Source organism: Dryas octopetala, chromosome 2 (assembly GCF_963921425.1).
Source record: "Dryas octopetala chromosome 2, drDryOcto1.1, whole genome shotgun sequence".
Lineage (NCBI taxonomy): Eukaryota > Viridiplantae > Streptophyta > Magnoliopsida > Rosales > Rosaceae > Dryas > Dryas octopetala.
Window position 1 is genome coordinate 2098097 of NC_141367.1, and position 14729 is coordinate 2112825.

Here is a 14729-nt window from a genome sequence, read left to right on the forward strand (position 1 = left end):
GTTTTCGTCGTTGCAAAAACAGTTTAAGGCTTTAGTATTGAAGTACTCGATAAGATGAACCCAATGGTACTATGATCATAATTATTCGAGGACTAGATTATTTATAGAGAATTTCAGAAGTTAGATTGTATTTTTGAGGAATTAGAAAAATTGAAGAAAATAGGTAAACAAACACTTTTAAGGACATTTTCAATTATTTGGAGAAAACGTGTAAATCATTGGAGAAACTAAAAATATGGGGAGATAGTATAGAACGCCACGAACGACATCTTATCCCCGAATTATACTGACGACTACAAGATAATTTCTGGTAAATTTCGAAAGAAATCAGAGAAATGACAAAATTTAAATAGAAAAGAAAATAGAAACAAGGATCACGATCTCAACTGTTGATCAAGTTTGATCCAACGGAGGAGTGCTTCACAAGAAAATGGAGTGATGGCCAAGTAATGGACACGTGTTGCGCCCACAATTTGTCACCCATTATATCTTTTACTCATTGTGCCCACTAAAGTGCTAAGTAGACCCACGTAGAATTGTTAAGTGTACCCACCTTGAAGCTTATAAATAAGAAGCCATTTCTCATTTCCAAATCACACCATCACCTTGAGAGCTTCTCTCTCTAAAATTTTTCTCTCTTTCTCTCTCTAAAATTCGTCCATTTCTCTTTCCTGAAACTCCTTAACTTGTTTTCATCATAATTTCTTCATCCGACGTCCGATTCGAGATCTGTTTTTGACCATTTGATCGTGACGCCGAGCCCGACCTTTCTAGATAGTTTCTAGGCCGATACTCTACAAAAATTAGGCTTTCATTATCAAAGGCTAAGGTAAGTCCCTAAACCTAGTTGAAGTTTTGTTGAAATGTTGTTAGAATTTTCTCCTGTTAACTAGACTATTGTTATGTTTAAATTAGAAAACCAAAGTAGTACTGAGGTTTTTCTTGTGGGAAGTCTTCAATCAGGTAACCCAATAACCTGCTTATTTAAATTACTAATTATTTAAGTTTTAGTTATAGTTGAAACGCTATCCGACTTTTGTTAATTAATCAACCTAATAATGAATTGAGGAAATATATATTAATTTGAAACGATGTGCTGTCTAGGAAAGTCCATAAGCAAACGGGCGTTGGACACTGGGCTTGATATCCCCCAATCTCCCATGTATTTTTCTGGGCACATCGTAGGGCATTAACTTATCAACCTCCAAGACTTTATTAAAATGAACTTGAGTAGAAACAAAATAGGGGGTTTAGGAATTGAGCCGTTACTTGGTTCCTGAACAAAAGATTCTAATATGACTGTTTGCCTCGGGGTGCGGGGTCATGTTAGATAAAAACCCAGCAAATACAGAGATTGGTCTTAGTAGACCGCTTTCTGAAATTTTTTGGGAACATGACTGAAAGGAAAGGTCACGCTGAAATTCTGTCAAAATTTACTTTTGATTGAATTATTGTCAGACTTTGGACTCCCAGTTACCCAGAGAAGAAGTTAGGACATTAGTGCTGTTAGACAGCATCATCAGGTTAAGCTTGGACTCCAGGTAGGGGGAATCCTCAAACCTTGTCTATGAGACTTTTATTGCATGTATGTATGATAATAAATATTGTTGCGTGCGAAAATGCATTGTTTTTGCTTGTCATATCGTATGGATTTTCGTGTGTTAACTGATTGATGATTTAAGAGCAAAGGGTTGTATTTTTATATCCTTGGGGGTTCGATTCTCTAAACTTCCGAAGGGGATTTGTACAGATGAGCTAGTCGAATGTCCGATAGGGAGGCTAGCTTATGAGGTACTAATCAGAGATGGCTACTCTCGCTATGGTACCAAACTTATTGGTAAGCGTAATTTTTCATTAATGTGTTCGATCATCAGGTAAGTTTCAATTATTGAGTACTCACAAAACGTTTGCGAAAGACTGCATGTTCATACTCAAAGATTGTGGAAATTCAACTATCATTATTGTTGCTGGTTTTTATGGTTAATCTTTTCCAATTGTTTTTCTATTTTGGCCATATATCTATATGTTTATTTTAACCTACTATTTTCAAACTTAGCCGGCCAGAGTCCTCCGACGGGAAGCTATGAACATATGTAATGCTTATTCTTACTTGCTTTCTTGCAGCTGTTCCTGGGTTTGACAATTTTGATTGATCAGTTTAGGCATAGCACTCCTGAATCTTGGTTGGCTTCCGCAATGTCTCTAGGTCCTTTACCATGTTCTTTTGCTACTATCATTGGAACCTTGTTTTCTCTTCTATTATTGTCATTTTCTTTCCGTTAAAGTTGTAATGTATTTTGAACATCTTTAGTATTAAGGTCGGTGTCTTTTGTAAAATATTGTTTAAAGGTCTTTTATGAATCGTCACCCTAACAGGTTGGCTTTTTAATATAAACTAGTTTGAAGTGTGTTTAATTATATTAAATCATGTGTGCAATTTAACTCTGATCCAACCCGTATTCTATCAAATAAAGGGCTTAACTTGTTTAAGAAATCTTAGGATTATAACGTTTGGAATACAAGTATTATATTCTCGGGAACTTTTAAGATGGGTGCCGCTATGGCGATCCTAGGTTGGGATGTTACAAAGGGAAGTATCTTTCAAAGAGAAATTAGTCAAAACTTGATGGACTACAAAGTACAAACACTGATTAAAAAACAATGAAAAACAATTGTTTGCACAGTTTCTAATAATAAATTAAATCATGTTTTAGATAAGGGAATTTTTTTAAAAAAATAGGATACATAATTGTGGTTAATCCTATTTTATAATACAAATTTAGGGTTGTGTTGATGAAATACACTTATTTAAGGTTTATATCAATGTGGGACGATCTGTCACTTCCATCAAGATCTTCGTTTAAAAAAGACCACGTGCCGACATATTTTCATTGAAAAAATTGACAATTCTCCTCAAAATATTAAGAAAATTAAAATTAAAACTAAAAAGAACAATAAAGAAGAGGGAGATGGCAGCACATCCCCCTTCCCACCTTGCCCCAACCCACCTCGAGTGGCGGCCTTACCCGTCTGCAACGGCCTCACCCTCCCCTCCCTCTCTCTCTCTCTCTCTCTCTCTCTCTCTCTCCATCTCTCCCTCCATTCCTCTCTTTAAAAGTTTTTAAGTAAGAAATAAAATTAAAGTTTTTCCCTAATCAATTAGGAAACTCACATCAACACTCCCTCTCAAGTTGTTGCATACACATCACACATGCCCATCCTTGTTGGGATGAAAATGCCTGGGAGGAGATGCCTCATATCCCTGGTACAAAGCCTAATGATTGATCATGGTCGTTGATTGCTAGGCTGCCTCCTGCTAATGCTTGCTTGCCTATTTTGCTAGGAGACCAAAAAATGGAGAATGGTGGAAGAGGTGTGTTTTCATGATGGGTTGGTAATTGATCATAGAAGAAAAAGTTCAGCCTGGCTTCGTCCTTGTCTCAACCCTTCTTCTTCCACACACTACAGCCTCCACATACATACGAACAGCAGATACGTACAGAAGATCAGTATATATGTACTGGAATTGACAAAAGAATTAATGTCAAAATATTAGACACTATCAGATCTAGCAACCAAACAATAAAAGTGGTGATTAATCAAACCCTTTTACATCTTGACTTTCTACAGCTATCCCTAAAAACTTGTGTATATTAGGTGATGTTGATGTTGTTGTTTTGTTTGTTAATTGCATTGTCATTTTGAGGCTGACTAAACTTTCAAATTTTTTCTGTAAAGAAATAAAAACTGGACGGGATGAGTGAATTTCATTACTAAACAAAAACATGTACACCTAGTTACACATGATCATCATTCGTCAAATATATATCTAATCAATTGCCCAAATTTAAAAATGAAAAATGAAAAATAGGAAATGAACTTTGATTTTGCAAGTCTCCAGTACCATACTATATCTAGGTCATTCTTAGGGTTCCTAGAAGGAAAGCTGATCATGGTTGGCTGGGTCTTTTCCCTATCTCTTCTTTCCAATGTCTCCATCTTATTGCAGCTTTATTGTCCAAAGGGGCTATTATCAGCATATCCCTCTCTGCCACAAAATCTTCCATCGTTTTTTCTTGGAACTTGATGAAGTTGTCCATGAAACAAGTATGAAACAAGTATAAATCAAACAATTTCTCCGACCTATGGCCATAAGGAGTATGAAACAAGTATAAATCAAACAAATCATAAGAACTACAGGGTTTTCCAATATCGAACCAACATACGAGTCCTAATTTTCTCTAGTCAACCGTATTCTATTAACACATCCAGTTACCTGTATCTGTGTTCCACTACATTTGAAGAATTAACATATGACTGCTTCACCTTGCCACGTTCCCCCTACTGCAGTCTCTCAAAATTTTCTTCCTCCAACCCAGAAGGAAGGGGAGAGCTCAGCTGTCTCCTCCAGTAACTCATCATATGCCTTCTTCTTCCATGTCTGAAATTCTGTTTCATGAAGAAAAGAAGAAACTATCAGATCCAGCAACCAAACAATAAAAATGGTAATTATTAATCAAACCTTAACAACACAGACTAAATAAAGGGCTGTTTAATTAGGGATATCTATACATACCTCTGGTAAATCATTGATCTGATGTTGATGAAGATTCTTCAGATTCCAGTTCTCCATCAGCGTCATCTTCATCTTCATCTTCAATATTACACAACCCAATCTGCTCCATCTCCTTTAATCCCCAAACATACTGTAAGTGAGGTCATTTGTGCACAAAACCACCTCAGCCTTTGTCGATATATAGATAGGATTTAAGTCCAAACCAATGGGTTTCCACAGTTTTAGAAAACAATGGGATGTTAGCTTTCTGGTTTCATTTATCCACGTCTTCATGCTCCTATAACTGTTTTTCAAGCTTTCTTGGTTTTTCTTTTACTTTTATAAATATATGACTATTTTTAATTATTGATATTGTCCTTCGGCTTTTGTTAATCGTAAGCGAGCAAAGCGATCTCCTAATTTATCCCTTACACAGTGTTCAAAACGACTGAATGGTGGCTGGGATTAGTAAAATCTGAACAGGGAGAACATCATGTCTTGGGAAGCCAATTTTGATTCAATAAAGAATCGTTTGAGTAGTCATCCTTGGTGAATCTTTTGTTTTTTGTTTTTGTGGAAAATTGAGCTGATTCTTTGGTTTGGTTGGAACTGTATATCATGTGAAATCTTCTTAGTTCTTAACTTCTTATTATATTATATAGCATGATATAAGGTTTTTTCCTTATTTTATTTTGCCAGTATAGCATAATACCAACACGGCTTGCTTTCTAATTGTTTTTTAAACTTATGGCATGAATCCATAATTCAGTTAGAAAAAATTAAATTGACGAGGAATTGGATTGAAGAGGAATTTGATTATTAAAGTTATTTGCTCTGTTAACAAGGAATAAAATTTCGGGTTTTGAGGAAATTTCGATGCAAATTTCGACGGAAATTTCGACAAAAATTAAACGGAAATGATAAAAATTGCTATCAAAATACGAAAATTTTGAATAAAACTTTATCATATATTTATTTAATATATTATCTACTAAATTGATAGAAAACATTGAAGAAATTAAATTATATAGTAGGTTTAATGTCATATAAGGTGAATATAATGCGCGCTGGAGCAAATATTGTTAAATAAAATTAGTATAATGAATAAACAAAATTAGTATATTCTTTATACTGTATAATTTAATTATACACTAAAATCTAAACCCTATATACTCTATATTCTTTAGGATATTAGGTTTTAAGCCCTTTATGATACTTTTAATTATTTTTTTTATATAGAAATGTATTAAAGTTTAAGGTTTAAAATAACTAAACGAAATCTCAAACATTTTTTTTTTCTTTCCAATTGCCCAAAGGCCCCAAACCCCCCCTCGTTTTTTCTCTTTTTTTTTCTTTCCTTACTTTTTTTTCTTGTGCCTCTCTCTTCACTCTTTTATTTTTATTTTTTATCTTTCCTTCTTTTTTTTCCGTGTCTCTCACCTAGCCAAGCTTTGTCTTCACTAAGGGTAACAACCCAAATTTTGGCTTATAGGTAATTTTGTTACTTAAATTTTTCAAATTTGTTTTAAGATTTGTTTAAAGGGATTAGAAATTTCTTTAAATTTATTTTAACTAACTTAGACGTTTGGTTGTGGTTCTAGAGCCTAGTTGTGTGGAAATGAATTTTAGAAAATGAAAATTCAAGAATTTGGCGATTATTACTTTTTTCATAATTAAATTATAAGAGTAGGATTTTTTTCATAATTTTTTTTGAAAGCAATTTGACTATTTTGAGGTTATAGGAAATTAGTACTCATCAATACGAGTTCGTAGAATTTTTCGGTGAATTATCTGGAGTCTCGAGCTATTTTTGGTGAATTTATGAAGTTGGAGAAAATAGAAAATATGAAAATTTCGATAACTTTTGGTAAATTTCGGTAAATTTCAGTAAATTTCAATAAATTTCGGTAAATTTTGGCGAAATTCAAAAATTTCGGCGAAATCTTCCCGAAAAATTAAAAAACATGTGTTTCGATTTCGACACCCTAAAAAAACGAAATTTAATACCTTGTCTGTTAACCATCTTTATTGAAAGAAGCTAAAGAGATGTGTGATGTGATGGAAGAAATCTTGTTAGCTATATATGTAAAGAAGAAAAAGTTTATTGAAATTGAAATTTTCTGTTTGTTGTAGCCTGGGACACTATTGATTAGTGTGAATGTATTTATATTGCAAGATGACCTGAGGGCACACACTTCCTTACTAGCTCAAAGTGACTCTCAATCCCCCTTGAATAGCCAATAGCATAAGACTACTTCGATGCCAAGTATATATACACTTTGATGCCAATTTTTATTATTTGAGACTTGAAATTTGTTTCATTTAGTGAATTGAAAATCACTTTTTAATTAATTAAATTATGGTAAGCTAGTGAAATTAGGGGTAGTAGAGTGAGGAGAGGAAGCTAGCTTAGCTAGGGAAGGCAAAAGTTGCAGACTTTAAGGAAGCTACAACATAGAGAGCAACTGAACAAGTCTGAGACAATTTGCATATCTGCACAGTAATGCTTGCAATGTATATGTAAAATTGCAAATGCAAGTGGGTTTCTCACTGTCTTCTTTTCAAGTGTTGACAGTTGTAAGAGTAAAACAAACAAATTAATGAACAAAGACAACTATCAAGATAATGCACAAATATTTGAGGGCTGTCTGTGTATAAAATTACAGTACTATTTGAAAATTTCTGTATTTTTTTCTGCTATGTTTTGACAATTATCTTATGAGTTATAAAGTTTTATAGGGTACGGTGTCATCACAAACATCATCAATGGTGGACTTGAGTGTGGTCACTAGTCAGGGTTGGAATGCTAAGGTGGAGGATTGCATTGGGTTCTAAAGAGGCATTGTGAATTGCTTGGGGGTTGAATATCAACCTTGACTGCTACACCCTAGAGGCCTTTTGGGTAGGGACTCAAAGACAATGTCATTCAATTGTCTCAAGAGTCAATGTAATTGGATCAAGAGCCAATGTAATATGAGTTTTACTTTCAGTTTTTCCTTTTGTTTTTTTGGATGGGGGTTGGTGGTGTTGTCACTACAGTTGTGACATTGCTTCATGTGATGGAAAGTTATGAGAATAAGGCCACATATGATCATTCCCCATCCTGTTGGTTAAGTTCTGCATTTGTAATAATCCCGAGGAATTTATGAGCTAATAATAGATGAATTATTCAATTATTGATTAAAAGTTTGTTGGTTTTGGTGATTTTTTAATGGGGTTTCATATATTGTCATTAACAATTATATTCAAGAATGGGGTTGTATTATTTATAATTTTTCTATGTAGTATGAAGGTCTCTCCAATAATTTTTTCAGATTTTTGGTGTTGAGCCATCTTCAATGACACATATTTATATATAGCTAGCTTATTTGTGTGTGTTTATTATATAGGATGAACCCAAATGAGATTGACAATGATGATTAAGTTACAGACCTAGTGTATAGAGTCTTAGGTCCTGGGTGTCGGGTCCCGAGTCCTGGGTTCGGGATCTCGAGCCCCATATCTTGGATCTTGGGTCTCATGGGTCGGGTATTGAGTCTTGGGTTCAAACTCTAAGTCCAAATCTAGGGATCACCAAAAAGCCCAAGGCCCGAAGCCCGCCCGGCCCATTAAGCCAGAAGCCCGATCTGGCCCGAAATTTGGGCCGGCCCGGCCCGGCCTGAATAGTCAGTGGGTTGGGCTTAGGCCATCCCCTTGAAGCCCACGGGCCGCCCAAAGCCAGGCCCACTTAGGCCCGCTCGTTTAGGCCCGGCTCAAAGCCCATTTACACACAATATATCTTCAATAAAAAAATATAGGATGTTGGCTATGTTGTGAATCGAACATGAGACCTCATGAAACAAACTTCAACTCTCAACCAACTGAGTTGACTAGTTTATTTGTCTAATTGGTGAATCATAACATATTTAATAGGTTTTCCATTTGTATACTCTAATAAACTATTAGAGTATACTCTAACAGTTTCCATTTAATAGGTTTTCCATTTGTAAATTATTAATATATTTATTAAGTTATTATATAATACTATAATCATATAATGTTAGTAAATAGTAATAGTGTAAACTGTGTAATACCATAAATAATAAACTTTTAAACTTATATACAATATTACAAATTTACAACTATAATTATTAAAGTTATTATAATAAACTTTTATAATACAACTATAATTAAAGTTATTAAACCACGATCATTCATTAATTCAACAATCTGAACCGTTCATTTTTTATGTTGATAGTCAAAGATTATCCTTACACAAAATCGGCCAAATAGGAATTTATCTACCCGTTCGAATGTTCGATTATCATTAGAAAAATCATGATCATTCATTAATTCGACCACCGTTACGTCACTCTTACATCTCCGATTAAGCTTATTTTTTGCAAAAATTCTCTTTGAGTGGGGAACTAAAGTTTGAACGGTTTGGATCGTTGAAAACACGATCGATATGTGAACTTCTACATATAAATACACTTGAAGAGTATAATTCTAATAACTTTCCCGTTGAAACCTTGTTGTTTCCATAATTATGAAGACCACAACGTGATTTCAACAATCTGACCCGTTCATTTTCTATGTTCATAGTCAAAGATCATCCTTACAAAAAATCGGCCAAATCGAAATTCATCTACCCATTCGATTATCATTAGAAAAACCACGATCGCTTATTAATTCGACCACCATTATGTCACTTTTACATCTTCGATTGAGCTCATTTTTGCACGAATTATCTTTGAGTGAGGAACTAAAATTTGAATGGTTCGGATCGTTGAAAACACAATTGCATCGTTTGTTTATAAAAATATGTAATAAAATATATAATAAAACATATGTACATTTATGTTTTATTATTGTTGTATATAATTTTAAAAGTTTATTATTTATGGTATTACACTATTACTAACATAATAGTATTATATAATAACTTAATAAGCATATTAATAATTTATTGAAGTAAACAAATGAAAGAGCTATTAAATATGCTATGATTCACAAACTTAACAATAAACTAGTCAGCTCAGTTGGTTGAGAGTTGAAGCTTGTTATGTGATGTCTCATGTTCAAATCACAACATAGTCAAAATTCCATATATTTTTTTGAAGATATATATATGTCTAAACAGGCTTTAGGCCCATTCTGGGCCGCCAGTTCGGGCCTAGCCCGGCCCGACCCTCCAAGCCCGCAAGCCAAAGCCCGATGGGCGGGTCTTGGGCTTGTGTACTAAAGCCCAAGCCCAGCCCGGCCCGGCCCGAAAACCCTATTGAGCTCCTATAATTCAAGCCCGAGCCCGGTCCATTGCTGACCCCTATCCAAATCCTAATACAAACAACTTATTGAAAAAAAATTATTTAAAAAATATATATCAACCAAACAAGTTTTCAAAAATTTTAAACAGTTTTTAAATTTCAGGCCAAACAAATTTTCAAATTTTAAAAATTGGAATTAAAATCTCACATTTTAAAAATGGATCTATGTTTTTTACTTTTTTTTTTTTTTAATTGGATACCAAACGGGCTTGAGTTTAAGGTTTCATTTTGAATTTTCTTCGTGTAACTCAGAACATCTTACCCTTAATGCTTGTACTCTATATGAGACTACTTAGTATGATATTGTTGCAAATGGGCGAACTGGAATAGATGTCGACAAGTCATTCACTTGATTTCCTTCTATATTTTTGTCTGGAATTTCATTTGGAAATTCTGTAAGTTCCTACTTGTTTGCCAATACTAAGTGATATATACACCATTTGTCTACAGGTTTGATTACATTGTGCATGACTCCCAAGCATTCAGCATAGGCTGTAATTTGTGTTTTGAGAGGTATTGATAAATTAATAATGTAAGGAGCTAGGCTTAAATTCGTAGAAGATCTATGCTTAATGCTTTGGTCCACTCTTCAGCACTACACTCAATTTCTGTAACATTTCCATTTGTGCCGAAATTTGAACTTGGAGTATAGTGTTATCTGCACAAACTTTAAGTTTAGAAACGATTACTTTTCCATCCTGCGGCTTTTGGCAGAACCTTGGCTTTTCATTCAAACTTGTAGACTGATGGAAACTGTGCGATTTCTGGGTGACGACATTGTGCTAGCGATTGCCAATATATATTGAATGTTCTATGATTACTTTTGCAACAACAATAGTTATACTCTTCAATTTTCGAACAAAAAAAAAATACTCTTCAATTTTCATTTGTTCTCTTAGCCAGATCGGACAATGAGACAATCCACAGGCTATTTTTGGCTCGTGCTGATTTGCATCAGACTGTGTACACGTGTGCAAATAGAAAGGTCCAAAATAGAAGCAATGATTTTTAATCGAAACCTCAAAATTGTGACGGTATCATAGATGAACTTTTTAATCTGCCTTGAAAACTAATCATTCTGACCAAAAAAAAAAAAAAACACTAATCATTTCTCAGGCTATAGAACTCATGGTTGTTGACGCTCTGTGCAATGAAAATACTGATCTTGCCATTGCGGACTCAATTCACAGACCATCTGACTTTTGGAGGATTTAGGAGCTTTATCAATTAATTAGAATTTGATTAAGGATTTTATCTTTGTAGCAAAAATGTTATCCATTTTAAAGTGCAGTTGGATAACTCAAGTTTGAGAACGATTGAAACTTTTATATCACACGAAAGCTAAGCATTTGATCCTACGCATTTAGATAGATCTTGATGCTGTTCCTGAAGCTATTCCCCAAGCCATTCCGAACATGCATATTTTATGTGGTTGTCGATGCTTGTTTACAGTGTAGCTGAGAAGGCATTATCCCGTATTTGTGCGGATCACCACTTCAACAGTACCCCCGGTAATGTTGATTTTGCACTTGGATCTACTTTAATTGATGTTTTACAAGTATCAGATGGTTTTGTCTATTTTGGTATCTACGGAGGGCTGTGTGCTGAAATGCTTGCGACACTACCAAGCCTTCTACTAGTCGAACTCACTGGTAAAGCGACGCCGAATCCTCATATGCCTCATAGGCTAATATGCTTATGTTTGTGCTTGTTGTTGTTGGGTCTACTGCGCGCGGGGCTATATCCCTGCTAAGAGAAGCATGGTAATTTGATTTGACCACAGCCGTCTAACACAGCCGTCTAACACAGCTATGGGATCAAATAGTTATGTTGTTGCTCTCGGCGTCATTCTCGCGATTTGCACTTCCCTGCCGGACCCAGACGAAGGATCGGAGGACGATCGAAGAGACTCGCAGAGAAGGAGACTCCCAGGATCCTCTTAGGCGTCCTCTTCTTCCGATACGTCCCTCTTATCTTATCGCCACTTTAGTCGGTCTGTCTTGTTTGATGTTTTTGGCACTCTAGTCTCTTCTTGTTGTTTGATGTAATTTCTGCACTTTCGGGTGAATGTAATTTCTGCACTTTAATTAGTCTGTTTTATGTAATTTCTGATAACAGACTGAAGAGAAAGAACAAAAAGAAAGAATATAGAAGAAGAGGAAGCTACAGTTTTTCATTAATGGTCAAGCTGTATTCCACAAGGATCTGAAATCTATTGATATAGCTAACACCGAGAAGCAACCCAGCTAACTGTGTTACAAATCTAACCATTTCTCTAACAGACTGCTAACAACTAAGCCACATGTTAGCTTATCATAGGCTACAATCAAACTAACAGCATAACTACTAAACTATTGACACGTGTACAATCTTGTAATATACTTATATGCTTAACATCCCCCCTCAACCTCAGCTAGGGGACCGAGCCTGAGGTTGCAAGAATGCTGAATGTGAAGAGGACTATGCAACCCTTTGGTTAGAATGTCTGCAGTATTCTCTGATGTAGCCACATATTCCAATTCCAAATCTTTGCACTGAACTCGCTCTCTAACATAATGAAAATCAGTATCCAAATGCTTAATTCTGGAATGGAAAACTGGATAATGAGAGGAGGATAAGGCAAGACCATCTGCAAATCCTTAAGTACACTTTTCAACCAAGACACATCAGCTATGCAACAGTCCCTTGCTTTTTTTTTTTTTTTTTTTTTTTAAATGAAACGGATACAACTTTTACAATTCTCAATCATTTAAGATGAATTTCTCAAGTGCGGAACTTAAAAAGAAAAAGAAATCTCAGAGCCATCAATTTAAAACATCATTGATATAATTTTTAGTTCCCAGAATTTGACCCTGGAGTAATTATTAGAACAAAATGACTCCCAAAGGTAACATCTTAAACTTCAAACCACATTTTTATTTCGTCACCATCAGATAAATTAACCCTCTAGTGCAGATGCTCCTGATATAATCTCAGTCAATTCTGTGGTGATCGATGCTTGACGAGTTCTGTTATAAGTGAGTGTGAGGCGATCAAGCATCTCTCCAGCATTTCTGCTTGAGCTGTCCATGGCAGACATCCTTGCTCCTTGCTCACTGCAAGCATTCTCCAGCACCGCATTGAACAAGACACAAGAAAATTGGAATTCTGCCAGATTCTGGAGTATTTCTGACTTTGTCTCACCACCTTCAATCTCATAGGAATCTAGGTCGCCAAGCTTTCCACCAGATTCACACTCTCTCTCCACAATCTCTGGAGATAATACAGTGGACATTGTTGGCAGAAATGAGACGACTGACTGAAACTTGTTGAAGACGATTCTCAAAGCATCAAACTCAACATTTTTTAAAATGTCATCAGCTATAACAGAGACCTGGGAGTAGTTCAAAGGATTCTTCTGCAATTCAGTAATGGATAGCTCAATGTCCTTCTTTGAGTCACGTATCAATTGAGCTTTTGCTTTTTCCCCCAAAATGACATATTTTGTCTCTTTGTCAGGACCTGCATTCAACCTGTGAAAGCCCTTGCTTATCTTGACCGAAGTAGAGTTAATCCCACCGCATAAACCTTTGTCGGAAGAGATGGTGACAATAACATCCTTCTTCACTTTGACGCTGGGAGTGTCACCAAGAAGTGCTGTGAAAGGCTGCCACAGGCCACGAGAATTTTCAGCTCTAACTTGAATTGCTCGCAGCTTTGAGGCTGCAACCATTTTCATTGCCTTTGTAATTTTCTGGATATTCTTCACACTCTTCATCCGGGTTCTAACTATTTGAGTTGAAATTGAGCGCACTCCCAGAGGGACCTGCTCCCAAAACGCCTAACATCAGCGAGAGAGTGAAAACGTCCCTGATACCATGATAGAATTAGAGCATCCAACCCAAAATTAATTGGCAATGGGTGGAGAGGCACAAGACTTATAAACACATATGCTAAGCTTTAGTTTTCCGATGTGGGACATTGCTTCACATTACTCTCAACACGCCCCCGCACGTGTGGCGAGATTTTTGAGCCTTACACGTGAACAAATTGTATTGGGTGACGTGGGAGCACGTGTGGCCGTTGGGCCTTACACGTGAATAACCAAGCTCTGATACCATGATAACAGACTGAAGAGAAAGAACAACACTACTACAAAACACCTTATTCGTGGCGGTCTTAATTCGCCAGCAAAAACGATTTTCTGGCGGAAAAATAGCAAAATCCGCCAGGATTGCAATGCACTGGCGGATAAAGTGTCCGACAGGATAAAATCAGCAGGGAAAGCACTTTTCCTGGCGGACAGTTGTCTAAATCCGTCAGGATATGAATTCCGTGCTTACAAGGCATCAAGTATTCCCGTCGGATACAACTGCCAGCATATTTATTATTCTAATCGGATGTGTCTGACAGGAAAGCATTCCCGTCGGATCTGTCCGCCAGAAGAAATGCAAAATCACCTCTCTTTTTGCCTTTTTGGTCCCTCACTTTCCATTTTTACCAATAACATTTTACATTATATTATTAAATCTGTATCACTCTTCTTCTCTTCACTTCCATTCTATCTTAAAGTTATTTAAGAAATGGGTTTGACAATAAATTTCTTGTTCACATAGAAAAATCCAAGAATTGTTATAGCCACCGTAGCCCTCCCTTTGAGTTATATGCAATATTCATCACAGGCAATATAACTCAAATCTTTCAATCACACTATTACTTAATTTCTTTCTTGGTTAGCCATGTGTGGAAAGCTTGGCTCCTGTTTCTGCCTACTCTACTGCAGCATCTTCTGCTTCTTCATAGCCTACATCACATTCTTACGCTGGTATAATGGCAACGAGAGGGAGCATATCAGAGAAGGTGAAGAGGATTTTTCAAAATCTTCAGCC

The 14729-nt window shown here is 35.8% G+C and overlaps 1 protein-coding gene across 1 annotated transcript; it reads right to left on the reverse strand.

The window, feature by feature from the left end:
• Window positions 1-12576: 12576 nt before the first annotated feature.
• On the reverse strand, window positions 12577-13667 carry LOC147292445 (ATP synthase subunit gamma, mitochondrial). The gene has a single exon (XM_086232862.1). It carries the CDS (start codon window positions 13616-13618, stop codon window positions 12800-12802), a length of 819 nt encoding a protein of 272 aa, XP_086088988.1. The 5' UTR covers window positions 13619-13667; the 3' UTR covers window positions 12577-12799.
• Window positions 13668-14729: the final 1062 nt, after the last annotated feature.